The 20,035-nt window shown below is 50.9% G+C and overlaps 1 protein-coding gene across 1 annotated transcript in view; it reads left to right on the forward strand.

Moving 5' to 3' along the window:
* PDS5A (PDS5 cohesin associated factor A) overlaps positions 1-20,035 on the forward strand; it is a 1,342,323-nt gene that overhangs the window by 1,220,408 nt on the left and 101,880 nt on the right. Inside the window, exon 29 of the mRNA XM_078678314.1 lies at positions 13,939-14,001. Within this exon, the coding sequence (XP_078534440.1) occupies positions 13,939-14,001 (63 nt within the window). The remainder of the gene's footprint in view (positions 1-13,938; positions 14,002-20,035) is intronic.

Genomic DNA, 20,035 nt, shown 5'->3' on the forward strand with positions numbered 1-20,035 from the left:
CAGAGGCTGGAGGTTCGCTAGGACTACGCTATCTTCACCTTAGGTAAGTAATAGGAGGCCCACGGGACGCGTGTGCAGAGTGTGAACTCACACGCGAGATGCGTAACAACGTCTATGGACAGTACAGTTCAAGAAAAAGGTGAGTACGGACAACCCTGACTAGTTAGGACTAAAACGACTGTGGAACTGGACACTAGGACAGTTAAACTACCCTTGAGCACCGAGATGCTCTCGTTACCTCACCCACGGGCTGCGGGTGCATAGGTGTCAAAGTGTGTCGGGTTCTCGCGTTGAAGTCTATGGAGCCTGGAGAAAGAGATGCTGCAGGCGACCAGGAGGAAGATGTCCGGTGCGATCCAAGGGTGGATCGGTGAAGAAGATGACCTGAAAGCAGAGGGGACAGTGTTCAAAGTCACTAGCCAGTGACCGGTGTGGAACCAGGAAGGAACCAGGTGCTGTTGTCGCGATCAGGTGAAGAGTGGACGCTTGTCTCTGCAGCCACGTGGACCAGGAGGTGTCTTCGACGAACAGGATGGAGGCACGAGCTGTCCCACGCAGGCTCTCGCTGTCGGCGGTGTTGGATCCGGATTCGGCGTCAACAGGCCTTGGCAAAGGCAACCCACGCGGTGAGTGGAAACGGCGTCTGGAGTGGACCAGGAGGGTCCAGGGTGCTCCTCTTTTGGAAGGGAGCAAGGGTCAGTCTGGAGCAACCAGACCAGCAGTAAAGATTCAAAGGTTCGTCGTCTAGGAGGCCACTAGCCAGCCGGCAAGTGACCAGACAACGTGTTGAGCAGCAAACAAGCAGAAGGGCCCCATGCAGATCTCGTGGATGCTAGAGGGCTGATCTTCGGTGCAGGGGCTGCTCGGGGCTGGGGCTTCTCAGCCCCCAAAGCACTTGGTCGAGTTTACCTCGGGAGTCGTGCTGGAAGCGAAGTGCTGTTTCTTCCAAGATGGCCGGTCCCACGTGTCTCGTCGCACCCACGGATCTCAGCTTTGCTGCAGATGTAGGTAGAGGTCGGAGAGGTCTCGGAATCCGGGTCTCGTCGGGCTCTGAAGTCTGGATCCTCGAGGGAAGACAACAAAGGGAAGCCGCTGGACGCTTGGTGGTGCCTGCAGTTGCAGGGTGGACACTCCTTGCCCACAAGGGAGATTTTCTTCAGTCTTCCGTGGAGCAGAACTTCGAAGTCCAGAGTTTCTTCTTGTCGAGTAGTTCAGAATTAATCTAACTTGGAATGGGACCAGCTCCTACCTTTATCCTGCTAAAGGGGGGCTGCACTACTGACTAGGTCCCTCCCCTGGGTGGGACCAGGAAGGGGGGTGGTTACACCCCCTATCCTTTGTCCGGTTTCCCGCCAGAGCTAGGGCAGGGATGCCCCAGCAACTGGTTTGAACCGGTGTATGCACAGGACACCTTGTGTGCCCCGGGCATGTCTCATTCCTTTCAGGCCTATCCTACCCAATACACAAAATCCTGTCTGGGGTGGTGCTAGCACCTCCCAAGGCAGGAAACCCTTTGTCCAAGCCGCCCTCGCTGGAAGGACTCCCAGCAGCAGGAGGTCAGACTTGTGTCTGTGGTGGCAGCATCCATTTTGTGATGCCAAGGCTCGAGTTAACTTTAACCGAGGTTCTCAGTTACATACATGTCGTGTCCCTCTAGAAGGGTGGAATGCTACCCCCGTCCCCAGAATTGGCATGGGGGTAGTATTCCAAAGCATATGACACCTTACACGACATGTTTAGATAAAGCCAAACCAAAGTTAGCATTCAACCGCAAGGATTATAATGCACTTAAGAGTATATGGTATGGCGATATCATAGAACAGCTATAAGGACATGGTTCCGAAAGCTGCAGACAGGCTCAGCTCATGCTAGAGCACCATCTCACACATAACCAAGCACTCTGCCTCCAGGATTGTTAAGGCCTGCCATAGGAGTGACTTATAGGTTACTGTGTGTCTATATATAAGGTTAGATATAGGAATACTATACCTAAGCAAGGGGTGGTTACACGACCTTGCCCCAGCTGAGTGATCAGCCAGTTGTGTCAGTTTGAGTGGCCAGCCAGGGGTGGCATAATACATTCTGTCGCCCCTGGTAGGCCTTGGTTACACCTATGCCCTGAGTACCTAGGGTACACTTGTACAGTGGCTGACAAGGTGAACCAATTCCCAATTGTGGTTGTACCTAGAGTACATGGTGTGAATTTAGAGAGAGTGCATCTGGGCTGTGGGTCTGATAAGCAGGCCCACAGCCACATCTAAGTCGAAAACCAGTAAAGCAAAAGCAAAAAGTGGGGGTGACCATAGGAAGCAGACCCTACTCTCCTTCAGAGACCACGTGTGTAAGCTGGCGAAGTGTCGGAGGCAGGAGTGCTGGGGGGATGTAAAGTCTTAGGAGGCTCAAGGGGCGCCCCTCGATGGTGCCCGAGACTGCTACATAGCGGCCCTCTACATCCGTCTCGGCTTTAGCCGGGGTAAAGGGAAGGCCTTTCCAGAGTAAAATAGCCACCCTCCGGGATCCCCGTGTGAAGCCAGAGTGCCAGACCATGTCGAATCCGTATCGAGCTAAGAGGTTGCATTGTGTACCTAGGAGGTGCGTCTCTTGGAGGAAGAGGATGTCCGGTGCATGGCGGTGAGCAGCGCGGAGGACAGCCGTACGTTTGATGCGGTCTAGGAGGCCATTAACATTCCAGGAGAGGATGTGGAGAGGTCGAGTGAGAGTGTGCGTCATTGGAGGAAATGGAATGTGGATGGACGGATAGGTGCATGGGACCCCACCCAGCCGGACAAGGGTACCCACCCAAATGCAGGCTCAGAAAAGGGGCCATGGAAATTGGTGGACAGCTCGTCAACTGTGAAAACCAGGGAAGACGGACGCACGACTGCTATCCACCGCCCCCGATGGAGGCCCGTAGGCAGCCGAAAATAACAAACTGGTGGAAGGTGTGATCTGCGTGTCAGCTGAGGACCCATCTGCGAGACATAGCTATCAAAGAGAACTGCGACCAGCGGCCCGTAGGCGGCTAAACAAAACAAACTGTCGAGGAACAACGGTCCCCCATCCCTCCCGTCCCCCCTCTCGCCCCCCAACCCCCGAACCCTACACTGCTGAAGTGGAAGCATCTGTCGCCCCTAAAACCCCAAAAACTAACGACCCGACCAAGAGGTGATTCGCTATTCTAAAACGATTAGCAACTAGCAAAAGTCAATCAGGAGCATGGCTGAGGTGGACCCCCCTCCATGTATACGGATGTAGGCCCCCAATAACAAAACTTGGAGTGGATATCAAAGAGACTCAGTATGAAACCGATTCAGAATGGTTATGAAACAGTAATCCATGACCGGATCATCTAGAGAAGCCAGGAGAGGGCCCCGTCTGTGGGGCCGGAGACGGCTCGACACAGCAGGCCCCAAGGACGGAGTGGAGGTAGGCCGCTCGCAGAATGGGTCACACCGCCTCCTCCCCACCTGAGCCACGGATCACGGGGCTTCTAGACAGGTCCGAGCCTGACATGGCCCTACATCGAGTGATGTCCGAACATTGGACGCTACCCAGGTCAATAATTGAAGATACCAGGGCGGGGGAAGAAGCCCTCTGGCTCGGGTTGTGAGTCGGGGAGTGCCGGGGCCGTGCCCCCGGTAACTGAGAGTTTCCTCCCCGGCGGGTGCCTCGTCTTCTGTATCCAGTTCGGCGTCGCTGCGTCCTGGGCATCTCCTGGCCAGGCTGGGTCGCTGTTTTCCGGACAGGGGAGGGGGCTGTATGTGGTGGGGGGGGGGCGCTCCTCTGTTAGCCAGGTCCATGCCGCCTGCGGGGTGTCAAAGAAGGTCTTATCCTGGAAAAACACCTTAAGGCGAGCTGGAAAAAGGAGTCCATAGCGGAGGCCCATGGCCCTGAGTTTCTGTTTGACCTCGTCGTAAGACCGGCTTGAGTTTGCACCACTCTGGAGAAGTCCGGGAATACCATGATTTTGGAATTCTGGAAGTGCAATGGACCCAGCACCCTGGCAGCCTCCAGGATCAAGTCCCTGTCCCAGAAGTTGAAGATACGGAGAATAATGGGGCGAGCGAGAGCTCCAGGAGGGGGTCTGGGTGCAAGGTAGCGGTGAGCTTGCTCCACAGCAAACCAGGGGGAGAGTTTCTCCTTGGGGATCCACGACCGGACCCATGCCTCAATGAAGGTGTCCGTACGCCCCTTCCCCACTCCCTCAGGAAAGCCCAGGAGGCGCAGGTTGTTTCTTCGGGCCCTGTTTTCTGCATCTTCGGCTCTTCGATGCAGCTCCGCGGTATGCAACTGTAGGTGGGCCACCTGGGATTTGAGAGTACCCACATCGTCCTCCACCGTGGAAAGACGGGACTCTGCTTCTGTAATGCGGGCCGTTGCGTTGCGGAGGTCATGCCGAATCAGTGTCACATCAACCCTCACCTCCCCAATCCTGGCGTCCACCGAGGCCTGGGAGGCACTGATTGCCTGTAGGATTGTGGAGAAGTCTCCCCCAGGCGCGACCTTGGATCTGACCGCTGGCAATCAGGTTTGGTATATTGGTCGAGCGTTTTTTGGGTGGAGGAGGTGGTGACCGAAGTAGCGTGGTTTCTGCCCATGACTCCAACAAGGCAGGTGTAGGTTTGTGACAGGAGGAGTGGGGGGGATGCACCAGCGCCTCTGTCGCGGCCCACTTCCACCTGATGTGGTGGCCGATCCTCCTCCCACTCCCCTATGGCGAAGGGGGGGCGGCCGTTTCCTGGGCACACCACCCCTCGTGGCGATGGCGGCCCTAGGGGTGTTCTTGGTGGGCTCAGAGCCCCAGGGCCTCCCACCGGCCGCAACTGCTAGGCCCCTGTGAGAAGTTGGCCTGATATATGATGCTCACTAGTTCTAGTGATCACCTTGTATCAGTCCAAACAACCCTTATGGTGATTGATTGTAAGTCAATCTTATAGACCCGCTATCCTAATGGTAGCATGGACAAAGCAGTCTTAGGCTAAACTCTTTTGGCATGTGAAGCCAGCTGTTTTACCAAAATATAACCCCTTGAATACCAGATGAAAGGACACCACACAGGTTGTTATGAAAATAAACAATATATTTATTAATAACAAACACCTCTGAACTCTTTATGAGGTCAGAGGGCTAAGCACATGACAATCTCTTAAGCAAAATACGATAAGTTGCACAAAATTACAATGGTGCCCTAGAGGCACGACAAACCATATACTAAGTAAGTGGAATGTGAAAGTCGATAGAAGGAATGGAGCTGTCCAGAGGCTGTAGGATCGTTGGGACCACGCTACACTAACACTAGGTAAGTAATAGGAGGCCCACGGAACGCGTGTGCAGAGTGTGAACTCACACGCGAGATGCGTAACAACATCTATGGACAGTACAGTTCAAGTAAAAGGTGAGTACGGACAATCCTGACTAGGTAGGACTAAAACGACTGTGGAACTGGACACTAGGACAGTTAAACTACCCTTGAGCACCGAAATGCTCTCGTTACCTCACCCACGAGCTGCGGGTGCATAGGTGTCAAAGTGTGTCGGGTTCTCGCGTTGAAGTCTATGGAGCCTGGAAGAAAAGATGCTGCAGGCGTCCAGGAGGAAGATGTCCGGTCCAAGGGTGGATCGGTGAAGAAGAGGACCTGAAAGCAGAGGGAAAAGTGTTCAAAGTCACTAGCCAGTGACCGGTGTGGAACCAGGAAGGAACCAGATGTCGTCATCGCGATCAGGTGAAGAGTGGACGCTTGACTCTGCAGCCACGTGGACCAGGAGGTGTCTTCGACGACCAGGATGGAGGCACGAGCTGTGCCACGCAGGCTCTCGCTGTCGGCGGTGTTGGATCCGGAATCGCCATCAACAGGCCTTGGCAAAGGCAACCCAAGCGGTGAGTGAAGAAAGCGTCTGGTGCGGACTAGGAGAGTCCGGGGTGCCCCTATTTTGGAAGGGAGCAAGGGCCAGTCTGGAGCAACCAGACCAGCAGAAAAGATTTCAAGGTTCGTCGTCTAGGAGGCCACTAGCCAGCCGGCAAGCGACCAGACAACGCGTCGAGCAGCAAACAAGCAGAAGGGCCGCACGCAGATCTCGTGGATGCTGGAGGGCTGATCTTCGGTGCAGGGGCTGCTCGGGGCTGGGGCTTCTCAATCCCCAAAGCACTTGGTCGAGTTTACCTCGGGAGTCGTGCTGGAAGCGAAGTGCAGGTTCGTTCAAGATGGCCGGTCCCACGTGCATCGTCGCACCCACGGGTCTCAGCTGTGCTGCAGATGTAGGTTGAGGTCGGAGAGGTCTGGGAATCCGGGTCTCGTTGGGCTCTGAAGTCTGGATCCTCGAGGGAAGACTACAAAGTGAAGCCGCTGGACGCTTGATGGTGCCTGCAGTTGCAGGGTGGACACTCCTTGCCCACAAGGGAGATTCTTCAGTCTTCTGTGAATTTCTTTTGGATTTTGTGTCCCTAAAGCTTAAGCGGAGGTAAGCAAACTGAGCATTGGAGTCGACTTCTCTGCCCTGGTTACAAGTGGGAGCAGATGCAGCCCTTAGGGTTCTTTTCACAGGTCACAACAGCAGGAGAAGTCCTTCCTCTGTCTCTCACAGGTCCAAAGATGTTCTGAAGAGGTCATTGGGGGTGCCACATTTATAACAAGTGCCAGCCTGCGGGTGGGGAAACTCCAGGCCACTCCCTAACAAATGGAGTAAAAGTTCCCAAGGGTTACGCTACCTACATTTGTAGCACATCTGTGTCATTTATTGTACACTTCCCTCCCCTTTCTACCTAGGATCAACATGACAATCTTTCGACCCTTATGAAGAGCTCCCTGTGCCCACCCTGTGGTGTAGCTATAATATTAGGCAAACCCTTCCTTGTGGTCCACCCCTCTCCCTTTGTCTTAGATCCAGGAGTCACTTCACACATAATCAAGGAGCCATTCAGCTTCTTCTGGCTGATAGTGAACTGTCATGTTTCCCGTTCCTACCCGTATGTATGAGTGTGCATGAGACATATGAGCCTGTGCTCTAGTGTCCTCAACCTGGGAACATACCGCAGGTCCCACCAGGGCACTCCCGGCCGTTACGGCATAAACAGCAGCAGTTACGGGCCCCAGGTGCTTCTGATTCCTTCCAAACCAGTCTAGAGCCGTTTCTTCTGCTTCCGTGTTTGTTACGAAGTTTACGGTGAGACGAGTAGGAGCGCGTCTGGACACTCGCACCTACCAGTCCCTGGCATTCTTGGTAGCTTACCTAGAATCGCCCGAGACAGAGAAAATGTGTGAATTTGCAATGCAATAGGTCTCGCATTTGCGAGAGCTTAAGCTATTGGCATTGTAAATGACAATGCCTGTAATTTATGTTTTCAAAACCAACACGTAAATAAAAGACATTGCCATTTACAATTCCAATAGCTCAAACTTTCACAACTGCGAGACCTATTGCATTGCAAATGCTTGTTTTATACAGGTATGGTGTAGCGCCATTCTGGCATTTTTTGGTTATCTGTTATTTCTGCTCTTTCGAGCTGCTTGGGTTGCTGTCTGGCTGTTCCTCCACATCTTCTCCCCTTTATCCGTCACTCTGTTGCCGGATCGGATACTTGGCGCTTTTCTGTTGTACTGTTGCAGACCCTCCTCCCTTTTGGGGTATGGCTGTGGTATCTATTCTAAGTAAAGGAATCTGTGGCTAGATGTCTCTATCAGATGTACGAGTTACTTACCTTCGCTAACGATGTATCTGGTAGAGACGTAGTCTAGCCGCAGATTCCTTTACTCCCACCCAGCCTCCCCGTTCTACGAGGACCTTATCTAGTGGTGTACTCCACTGGCCTCTTCAGTTGCCATTGGGTTATCTCTCAACGGGGTTCAGATTGTTGCACGCCCCTAAGTGTTTCCATATGCAGTAAACGTCTGCTGAGGGCCTTCTTTCCTGTGATATGGTGCCTTTTGTTTCAACAGGAGACTCGTTTTCCTCTCCAGTTACCTTGCCTTCCTTCCGTCTTCTCTACTACCTCTGGGTCCTGGTCTCCTTGTGGTTATCCTCTTTGAGGGTTGGTTGTGCTCTGTTTCCAACCTCCATTATTAGAGGGAAAAGGCCAATCTTTTCATACTTTCCTACAGTGGACTGTTGTTCTTTCTGTGTTCCATTCTTACTAGACTGCACAGTTCTACATGGCACTAGCAGTCTATTTCTGTCTGTTGAGATGTTCTTCCCTGTTGCACTTGGGTAAGGGTCTTCGCTTAGCTTGCGGGGCTCTTTCTCACAGCTTCCACTTATGTGTAGGCAGTGTCTAATTCTGTCTTTTACGATGGTGTCTTCCACCATCCTCCTTCTTTATTCACGGATTTTCATCCCTCGCACACTGTTCTCATACTTTCACCGTTTTTTTGTTGGTGGCTCTGCGTTGTGCCGCGGAAAAGTTTCTCCGGACAAAAATTACATCAGCGCGCCGGAAGGGACTTATATGAACTCGCTGATGTCTCGTACGTGAACGACGTCAGGGCGGGGTCGTGTGTCACTGCCCCCTGAAGAGCGGAGGTGCTGCTGCAAACAATTTCTGGATCAAGTCTCACACCTGGGGATATTCTAAGTTAAGGAATCTGCGGCTACCAGATACATCGTTACCGAAGGTAAGTAACTCATACTTCCATACCAATATATGAAGATGAACAGAGAATTGTATGCTGTTTTTTAATTGTGTTGATGTAGATAAGGGGCATCATTACCGCTTTGATGCCTCGCATCTTTTAAGTTTTGTACCCTCCCCATTAGTGTCTGCATGTATACTACTTTACATTAAGGACATCTCACGATCCCGCACAGAGGCAACACTAATTCTGATATTTGTGACTGCTGGCAAGATTCGTACGAGATTCCCAAGTAAGGATGCCTTTCGTGTTGATGAACGAGTTACTTACCTTCAGTAACGATGTACCTGGTAGAGACATAGTCTAGCCGCAGATTCCTTAACTTAGAATATCCCCAGGCGTCAGACTGAATCCGGAAAACTTCCTGCAGCAGCACCTCTGCGCACCGGGGGCGGCGCTGCACGGCTCCGCCCTGACGTCGTCCAGGGACATGACGTCAGTGGAGCCATATATCCCCCACCCCACCAAGCTGACATCAGTTTCAGTTTTTGGCGGAGAAACCTTTCCACGTCAGAACGCGGAGCCAAAAAAACTGTGAGAATATGGGAACAGTGTGCAAAAACGATGAAAAAATTGAAGAAATTGACAGGCGAGACAGAACAGTCCTCTGAAGAGCCACCCTGCAAGAGTGTAGGCTTAATGAATGTTAAAGGAAGACAAGGTTGTAGCAAAACAGCCTGGCAGAGGAAGAAAGCCCACATCTTGAAAGTAAAAGGAGAACAAGTTCGGAACACTAGAGTAAGGACAGTGCACCACAAGACGTCAGCAGGAGACGTTGCAGTCTCCATTAAAAATCCATAATTGGACATAGCCAATAGTACTGAAGGAAAAGCCTGCTGAGGCGGTAACGACCACAAGACCATGTTGAAGGGGAAAGCGGGATGGTGGGAAAATGCGTGAATAGATTTCACACCGTACAATCCAGGTCTAGGCTGGAAGGAACATATGATGTATTAACATACCGCCTAATTCTAGAGAATGGCGGGAAGCAGCAGAGAAACAGAACAAATCAGTCTGTATTGGAGTGAGAGCAGAGCACCCAGGAGGGGACAAGCCACCGTAAAGGAGGCGAGTATAGAAAGCCTCAACCAGAAAAGGTCCTCCAGAACGGGGAGGTTGGGCGGGCGTTAAGGAATCTGCGGCTAGACTATGTCTCTACCAGATACATTGTTACCGAAGGTAAGTAATTTGTTCATCGGATAGAGACGTCTAGCCGCAGATTCCTTAGAATAGATGCCAAAGCCATACCCATAGAGGAGGAGGGTCTGTGACTGAACCCCATCAAGTTCGTGAATGCACTTAGTTGTCTGTAAGGTGACTAAACAGCACTGTTCACCTTAGAGATGAAGTATAATGAGACTATGAAAGGTAGCACAGTCAACCTGCAGACCATGAAGATCTAAGGAGAGCTGAAAGCAATGTGAGGCAAAGGCAGTAGAAGCCGTAAAGAACAATAGGGAAGACCCCTTAATGTATACTGGGTTCAGAGAAAGAAACACAAGCCAGATGGTCGTGGCGGAGTGAGAGTCCATACGTCAAAAGAAAATGAACCAACCCAGAATGTGAAAGATCCACAGGAACTGAACTGGCGACAGAATCAAGTAATTACCAGCCAACCAAGAAAATAGTCAGAAAACACTATGGCACCTGTACTTGCAAGGCAAGTGGAACAGCAGAGGCAACAGGGAAACCCTTACCCGCAAGTGGTAGCATGGAGAAGAAACCACATATGAGATATAATGTAGGAAAAGGAAGGCCATGACTTAGCAAGAAGTGTAGCCGAACCGAAGGACAGGAAAGATTGCTGGGCGTAGTATGCCGACCGCAGCCGAATGTAAAGAGATGGCAGCTGGTATAGCAGAGACATTGTACGCCAGTCCAATATGCACAAGAGCGAAAAGGAGCCTTGTTGAAAGCGGCACCAGCAAGCCACGAGTGACCGCAGTGGCCGAATGCCAGTCTATGCCCACAAAATGCTGACAGACAGAAACAGACGACACACCCGACCTAGGCAATGTTGCCATAATATGTGATGGCAAAGGCAAGTAGTTGTGTGTTAACAACCACGAACGAAGACCGGAAGGGACCCAAGTATGCTAAGTGGTCCTGGAGCCATACGAAGGAAACAAAGACTTCCTGTAGGGTCGCGTAGTAGCCTAAGGCATCTAATAGTAAGAAGGCGAGAAGGCAATGGTAAAAGGTGCACCAGCCAGCCGGGCACACTGTCTGAATGAAGGAGCAGTCACAAATCTGCACACAGAGCAGATCCATAGCAGGAATAAAAACATTGAAAGCGTGACCAAACAAGAGTCCAGAGTGTGCTGAGCATACTCGCATAGATGTGTAAATTGGGTAGGACAACGTCCAGAGCAGTAACCCATGCTCCCTGCCGAAGCCGAACAACCGCCCCCTGCAAAACTGATTAGGAGAAGAACAAGTCATTGTCGTGACTGAAGTGAGGACAATGAAAAGGTCCCGGACCCTTAGCAGTGATTCCGAAGGAAAATAGGCCCTTGGAGGGTACACAGTATGAAGACAAAGAAAGCTTGGGAACACCCATACTGCAAAAGCAGGGAATATGGACACCGCCGTAGCCCAAGCGGTCAAAGAGAGTCTATTTTTTTTTTAACACATATTTTATTGGATTTTTTATAGCCATCATACAATGCAAAACAAATATCACATCATCCAAATCTGTCAAATATGTCCCCGCATTAATGCCCAACTCACCCCATAACACCCTCCCCCCTACATATTCGGCGGTCAAAGAGAGTCTATGACCATGGACAACAAAGAACACCTGCTGAACCACTTGCTTGGAGAACGAACCAGAAGGGGTGGTATGTCCAAGTGGCACTAGGAAGAACAACCATAAGAACGCCGCATAGCGGCAAATAGGATGCCTTGTAGTGAACAATTAGCCCACAACTGGGTTTTTCACCAGGCAAACGGGTGAGACACCACACAGCACGGAACCTATGTCAAATTCCGATGCAATACAGACAGAGAAACGCAAGAAGTAAGTTACACTAGGAACTCTGTAGGAATGGACAAGTGACTCCCAGCAGAACGTGTGTTCGTAGACTCCATAAGAGAATACCAAGGCAATGGCAGAACCGAATACCATGAATACCCCACATAGGGTAAGGCAAATCCCAGACAGGGTTGTCCTCTTGGGCTAAGCACAGTCAGAGGACTGAAAGAAGAAAAGCAGCCAAACGGCTATACTGAACAAACAGATAAAGGGCTAACCAGCCATGAACATGATCTGGTCACTAAAAATCAACCTGTGCATTAGGTTGGGCACCGGAAAATAATGCAGAGATAGAGCCACAAGATTTATCTCAGCCCTGATAAGAGACGGGAGATCGCTGAATGCGCGTGGCGGTCAAACAGATATACTTCATTAAATGAAAGATCCCTGAAGGTATCCCGGATATGATCCGGCAAGCGACTGTCACACTGCTAAGCATGGCGGCGTAAAGCCACAGCGCGAGCCTGGACCCATCCTATAGAGGCAGTGGCATCCAGAGAGGACCTAATGGAAAATTGTGCCATGGTCCTGCCATGCAGAAGAAGGCGTAGCAACTCCGTCCGTGGCCCTTCTGGTATAGAAGGGAGAAGGTGGGCAACTGAGTCCAAAAGAGCGGACGATGCGCGGGCGAACACACAGGCTGTATTAAAAGCCCGAACGCCTGCACTAGCAGAGGCAAAAAGCCTGCGGCCACAATCATCCATCCACCGAGATTCCCTGGTGGGAGGCAATAACTGTAAAGATGGTGAGGACTCCAAACTAAAAGCTGCCTGAACCACCCTGCCCTGATCAGTTGGGTGAAGAGACCGACAGAGAGGATCCCTCGGAGCAGGACAGTGCCTACGAGCAATAGCACGTTCAACGGGTTCACCAGAAACTGACCTCAACCAAGTACCATGGAGGATGTCAAGAAGCGAATCCCCGAAAGGCAGCAAAGGTTCAACCTCAATAGGCTCCAAATGGGGCAGATCGATCAAAGGATCAGAAAGCAACGGCACCATAGGAGGCTGAAAGCCAAGCACATTAGCCGCCCCATGTATAGCACGTGCAAAGGCAGCACTGGATTCATCTGCTATCCGTGTAGATGACAAATTGTCAGTAGGGGATGGTTGAAGGCTAATCCTACCACTGGACATGAGGATTGGAGCAGCCGGAGGCTGACCCGAAGGCCAGGCGACACAGGGTACTTGCACCCTGGCCCCTTCATCAGAGGACTCCAGGGAAACATCAGTCTCCAAATGAGGAGATTTAAGTGAAAGCAGCGGCGTCGATGGACGTCGGGAGGAGCAACCACCAAGATAGGCGGGCTTGACGCCAGTCCCAACGTCGTATCGGAGTCTCTTCATATATGGCTCCACTGACGTCATGGCCGTGGACGACGTCGTGGCGGGGCCGGGCGCGCAGAGGTGCTGCTGCAGGAAGTTTTCCGGATCCAGTCTGATGCCTGGGGATATTCTAAGTTAAGGAATCTGCGGCTAGATGTCTCTATCAGATCTTTGCTATATGGCCAATTGATTGAGTTGATAAAAAACTAAAACTACAATAATTATTGGGGGGAAAAAAGTACAACAACTTACAGTTCATTCAACGTGTCCAGAAAAAGCTCTATGGACTGCGATGCATTTGCCACTTTCCTAGGTAGCACCCTGGAGCTAATAATTTACCAGCTGAACCTGTATGTGTAGTCTTACACACTGTATTATAAACAGACACCCACTGGCTGCAAGTGGAACTTTTTAGAGGACAAACAGGGTTGTATTTTCACATGGTAAGAAATGCATTGAACTGCCTTCAAAAACCGAGATTGATAGGTGAAAGTGTCCTTCATGTGCTTGACCGCTTGAACAAGGTATTAATGAACATATTTGCAGTACACTGTAGGAATAACTCCTGGTAGGGCTAATAATACATTTAAAAACATGCCGTATACCTCCTTACTAAGCTTGCCATCATGAACTTGAAACCCTATAAACTGCAAATCAATGTGTTTTTTAAACTAGTTAAATGGCAAACCACATGAAAATTCTAGCGGTAATGGTCATTAATATAAATAAAAATGTATACTTAGGAAATCATTCCTGAAGTGTTTTCACGTGTGCTAGTAGCCCAAATAATGACCATCTTCAGTACACAATATGTCTACTTTGAAATTGAGATGACACCTGAAGCATAAAACTACTTGAGTGCCAGAAAAATTGCATGTCAACATTGTTAACCCAATATACTGGGAATCGTGCATAATTTCTACAGTGGAACTAATCACTTCAATTTTCTCAACTAGGAATTGTGCAGTAACAAGAGTTGTATTACAGAGGAAATGCGGATTCTTCTATTAACGGGAAAGGTATGTTCTACCGATGTTTTTCATTTCATTGTATATAACATATTCAGGAATCATTTTTTCTTGACTTTAACTTCAGCTTACATAGTATGGAAAAATGAGACCATTCGTCATCCTCTGGAATAAACCTTTGTATTTTTGAATTTTCCACATTTATTTTAAAGGTGAGCAGAGTTGCGAAGTCTTTCTCCTGAATTGCTTATAATTCTAGCATATATTATAATTACTTTCTGTAATTCATATGTTTTCTTCTGGTTAGTTTTCATGTTAAAATCGTGACTTTCACTCCCATTTTACATTTTTGCAAATAAAAGCATCTATCTAGTTTCTTTAGTGCCACCTAGCACTAGTGAGGAAATCAGTTGTGAGTGACCAACAATGCCAGGGATACATTTAGAAAAAATAGGAAACTATGATAGCTGCTAAACCCATTTGGGATATACATGCATTCACTTACTTGAATAAAATATGTTCACACCATAATTTATTTTCAATGTATATAAAAATAATATTATTTCAGATCATTGATTAATATAATGCTGCTTTAGAAAATATTGATTTTAGAAGACTGTGAGACTGGGTAAAGTGGGGTGTGGGGAGAATAGCAAGAGCAAACATTTTGAAATTATTTATTTAAAATGGAAAATGCATTATCCCATTATCATAATCCACGTATCCCCCTCATATTATTTAAAAAATACAAAGACTTATGTCAATAAAACTCAGTTTGGAAGCTCTGTTGTACCAGCAATATTGTCACTTCTAGCATGGTAATGGGTGTCCCTTCACCAAAAGGGAACTAGCAAGCAACAGCAAAGCCAGTAGGTCTTGCTCATGAAACCTATTGGCCAGGCCTATGAGTTGTTTTTTTTACTGCTCCAAGATGGCCTTCCACCTTCTTAGAAGGATACATTAATTAGAAAAAAAAAATAACAAGTCGGCCACTGCATGCGCATGGAATGCAGCGATCATGGAAAGATTGTTTTTAAGCGAATGTGATGACGATTTTGCAAACACATATAGAGTGGCCGTCTTGAAATGTTATTTTCTTTAGTATTTAGAAAAATCATTCCATGACTGCTGCAGTGTGCGTACTCATGGGGTGGCCATCTAGTTGTTTTCCCAATTTGTCCTTAATTTGTCATTCCAGGACAGGATGTTTATTGCCAGCTTGACATGATGTATTAAGTAATGTATTAGATTGTTGCTTCACAGTAGAAGAATAATGCGGCTGTCAAGCCCTTACAAAAAAAGAATTTAAAAATAATTTTAAAAAAGCAGCAGATAGAGGTAATATGGCTGCCTGTAAAACGTGAAAGAGGGAGCCAAAAAGCAAGTGGTTCACCACCAGAATTGAACTGCAGAACACATTAAAAAGAAAGAAAGAAAATAAATTTTAAAAAAAATAAAGAGGTGAAGGGAAGATGATGGCAAGGGGGCCAAAGAAAATGTCCTGGCTTCAGTGAGCAGCTGGTAGACTCTCACTAAATCAAAATGTTAAAGAATGAAAAGCAGTGGAGTGTAGTAAGGAGAAGGAATACACACCCAGGCAATGCAGCACGAAAATTAATTAGGACCCCCACCACTCATGTCAGCAACTGAAGGATCCAAGTCAAACCCTCTGTAGGAGAGTGGGGTCTGCAATCCTATGGTCACCCCAGATTTTTGCTTTTTGCTTCACTGGTTTACGACTTTCCCTGGCTGTGGGCCTGCCAATCAGACCCACAGCCTAGCTGTTCTCTCTCTAAATTGACAACCATGTGCCTTAGGTGCATTTACCAATTGGTACTAGGCCACCTTATCGGTCCCTGTACAGTGTACCTTAGGTATCCAGGGCATAGGTGTACCCAGGGCCTACCAGGGGCTGAAGCATTTATTATGCCACCCCTGGCTGGCCATCTAAAAGTGACAAAACTGGCTGCACGACAGCTTGGGCAAGGTGGTGTAATCACCCTTTGCTATAGATATAGTATACCTATATCTAACTCTAAAATGGACACATATATTCCTATCAGTCACTCCTATGGCAGGCCTTATCAATCCTGAAGGCAGAGTGCTTGGAATTATGTGAGATGGTGCTCTGGCATGAGCTGAGCCCGTCTGCAGCTTGCGTAACCAAGTCCTAATAGCTGTTCCATGATAACGCTATACCATATACTCTTAAGTGCATTATCAACCTCGCGGTTAAATGCTAACTCTGGTATAACATTATCAAAACATGTCGAGTAAGGTGTCATACGAATTGGAATACTACCCCCTCGCCAATTCTGGCGACGGGGGTCGCATTCCACCCTTCTAGAGGGGCACGACATGTATGTAACTGACAACCCCGGTCAAAGTTAACTCGAGCCTTGGCATCACAAAATGGATGCTGCCACCACAGACACAAGTCTGACCTCCTGCTGCTGGGAGTCCTTCCAGCGAGGGAGGCTTGGACAAAGGGTTTCCTGCCTTGGGAGGTGCTAGCACCACCCCAGACCGGATTTTGTGTATTGGTTAGGACAGGCCTGAAAGGAATGAGACATGCCCGGGGCACACAAGGTGTCCTGTGCATACACCGGTTCAAACCAGTTGCTGGGGCATCCCTACCCCAGCTCTGGCGGGAAACCGGACAAAGGATAGGGGGTGTAGCCACCCCCCTTCCTGGTCCCACCCAGGGGAGGGACCTAGTCGGTAGTGCAGCCCCCTTTAGGAGAAAAAAGGTAGGAGCTGGTCCCATTCCAAATTAGATTATCCTGAACTACTTTACAAGAAGAAACTCTGGACTTCGACGTTCTGCTCCACAGAAGACTGAAGAATCTCCCTTGTGGACAAGGAGTGTCCACCCTGCACAAGCAGGCACCATCAAGCGTCCAGCGGCTTCCCTTTGTCGTCTTCCCTTGAGGATCCAGACTTCAGAGCTCGGCGAGACCCGGATTCCCAGACCTCTCCGACCTCTACCTACATCTGCAGCACAGCTGAGATCCGTGGGTGCGACGAGACACGTGGGACCGGCCATCTTGAAAGAACCTGCACTTCGCTTTCAGCACGACTCCTGAGGTAAACTCGACCAAGTGCTTTGGGGACTGAGAAGCCCCAGCCCCAAGCAGCTCCTGCACCGAAGACCAGCCCTCCAGCATCCACGAGATCTGCGTGGGGCCCTTCAGCCTGTTTGCTGCTTGACGCGTTGTCTGGTCACTTGCCGGCTGGCTAGTGGCCTCCTAGACGACGAACTTTGAACTCTTCACTGCTGGTCTGGTTGCTCCAGACTGGCCCTTGCTCCCTTCCAAAAGAGGAGCACCCTGGACCCTCCTGGTCCACTCCAGACGCCATTTCCGCTCACCGCGTGGGTTACCTTTGCCAAGGCCTGTTGACGCCGGATCCGGATCCAACACCGCCGACAGCGAGTGCCTGCGTGGGACAGCTCGTGCCTCCATCCTGGTCGTCGAAGACACCTCCTGGTCCACGTGGCTGCAGAGACAAGCGTCCACTCTTCACCTGATCGCGACGACAGTATCTGGTTCCACGCCGGTCACTGGCTAGTGACTTTGAACACTGTCCCCTCTGCTTTCAGGTCCTCTTCTTCATCGATCCACCCTTGGATCGCACCGGACATCTTCCTCCTGGTCGCCTATCAATCAATCAATCAAAGCATTTGTATAGCGCATTACTCACCCGTAGGGTCTCAAGGCGCTAGGGGAGGGGGGGTCCGCTACTGCTCGAACAGCCAGGTCTTGAGCTGCTTCCTGAAGGCGAGGTGGTCCTGGGTCAGGCGGAGGTGGGTCGGGAGGGAGTTCCAAGTCTTGGCGGCAAGGTAGGAGAAGGACCTTCCCCCTGTGGTGGCTCTTCGGATGCGGGGGACGGCGGCGAGGGCGTGGCTGGTCGATCGAAGCTGGCGTTTGGGAACGTAGAAGTTGAGGCGGCTGTTGAGGTATCCTGGGCCTTGGTTGTGCAGGGCTTTGTGTGCGTGGGTGAGGAGACGGAAGGTGATTCGCTTGTTGACCGGGAGCCAGGGCAGGTCTCTCAGGTGTCCGGAGATGTGGCTGCGGCGGGGGATGTCTAGGATGAGTCGTGCTGAGGCGTTCTGGATCCGCTAGAGCCTCTTCTGGAGTTTGGCGGTGGTTCCGGCGTAGAGGGAGTTGCCGTAGTCCAGTCGGCTGGTGACGAGGGCCTGGGTGACCGTCTTCCTGGTCTCAGTGGGGATCCACCGGAAGATCTTACGTAGCATGCGTAGGATGTTGAAGCATGACGAGGAGACGGCGTTGACTTGTCTGGTCATGGAGAGGGAGGAGTCCAGGATGAAGCCCAGGTTGCGTGCGTGGTCTGTTGGTTTGGGTGCGCTGCCTAGGGCGGGGGGCCACCAGGAGTCGTCCCAGGCGGAGGGTGAGGATCCCAGGATGAGGACTTCCGTCTTGTCAGAGTTCAGTTTCAGGCGGCTGTTCTTCATCCATTCGGCTACCTCTTTCATCCCTTCGTGTAGGTTGGCTCTGGCGGTGGCGGGGTTGTTGGTGAGGGAGAGGATCAGCTGGGTGTCGTCGGCGTAGGAGATGATGTTGAGGTTGTGCTGGCGTGCGATGGCTGCGAGGGGACTCATGTAGACATTGAAGAGGGATGGGCTGAGCGAGGAGCCTTGAGGAACGCCGCAGATGACTTCGGTGGCTTCTGATCTGAACGGGGGGAGGCGGACTCTCTGTGTCCTTCTGGCGAGGAAGGAGATGATCCACTCCAGAGCCTTCTCCTGGATTCCGACGTTGCTGAGGCGCTGTACTAGGGTGCGGTGGCAGACAGTGTTGAAGGCCGCGGAGAGGTCTAGGAGGATGAGGGCCGCTGTTTCTCCGTTGTCGAGCAGGGCTCGGATGTCATCGGTTGCTGCGATCAGGGCGGTCTCAGTGCTGTGGTTGGCCCGGAAGCCAGACTGCGAGAGGTCGAGGGATCCGTTCGTCTCGACGAAGGCGGCCAGCTGCTTGTTGACTGTCTTCTCGATGACTTTTGCGGGAAACGGGAGCAGCGAGATGGGTCGGTAGTTCTTGAGGTCGGTGGGGTCGGCTGATGGCTTCTTCAGTAGGGCGCTGAGTTCGGCGTGCTTCCAGCTCTCTGGGAAGGTAGCGGTGTTGAAGGAGGTGTTGATGATGTCCCGCAGGTGGGGTGCGATGATACCGTCGGCCTTGTTGAAGACGTGGTGAGGGCAAGGGTCGGTCGGAGATCCAGAGTGGATGGAGTTCATCGTGCGGATGGTGTCTTCGGTGCTGATCGTGGTCCAGGCGCGGAGGGTGGTGGTGGGGGGCGGTGGTTCGGTTGTGGCGTGCGTCGGTTGAGTGCTGAAGCTGTTGTGTATGTCCGCGATCTTGTTATGGAAGTAGGAGGCGAGGGAGTTGCAGAGGTCTTGCGAAGGGGTGATGTCGTTGTTTCCGGCGTTGGGGTTGGAGAGCTCTTTAACAATGTTGAAGAGTTCCTTGCTGTTGTGTGCGTTGTTGTCCAGTCGTTCCTTGAATGCAGTTTTCTTGGTGGTGTGGATCAGTTGGTGGTGTTTTCGGGTGGCGAGCTTGAGGGCAGTCATGTTGTCCGGTGTGGGGTCTCTGCGCCAGGCGTTCTCAAGGGCTCTGCAGTTCTTCTTGGAGCACTTGAGTTGGTCGGTGAACCATGGGGCTTTCTTGCTGCCGGGTCTGCTAGGCGGGGTCCTCAGAGGGGCGAGGTCGTCTGCGCAGTCGCTGATCCACTTCGTGAGGTTGGTGGCCGCTTGGCTGGGGTTCGTTGCACTGGTGGGTGGGTTCTTGCTCAGGGAAGTCGCGAGCTGGTTGGCTGTGATCTTGTTCCAGCTTCTGCGTGCAACCTGTTGCTGGTGGTGGTGGATCGTGGTCCTTCTGAAGCTGAAGTGGACGCAGCTGTGGTCCGTCCAGTTGAGTCCGGCGGCGTGGCTGAAGGCGATGTCCTTGCTGGATGAGAAGACAGGGTCGAGTGTGTGTCCGGCGTAGTGGGTGGGGGTGGTCACCAGTTGCTTGAGACCGAGGTTGGCGAGGTTGTCCAGCATGGTGGTGGTGTTGCGGTCGTTGTTGTTCTC

Source organism: Lissotriton helveticus, chromosome 2_2 (genome assembly GCF_964261635.1).
Source record: "Lissotriton helveticus chromosome 2_2, aLisHel1.1, whole genome shotgun sequence".
In the NCBI taxonomy this organism is placed as follows: Eukaryota; Metazoa; Chordata; class Amphibia; order Caudata; family Salamandridae; genus Lissotriton; species Lissotriton helveticus.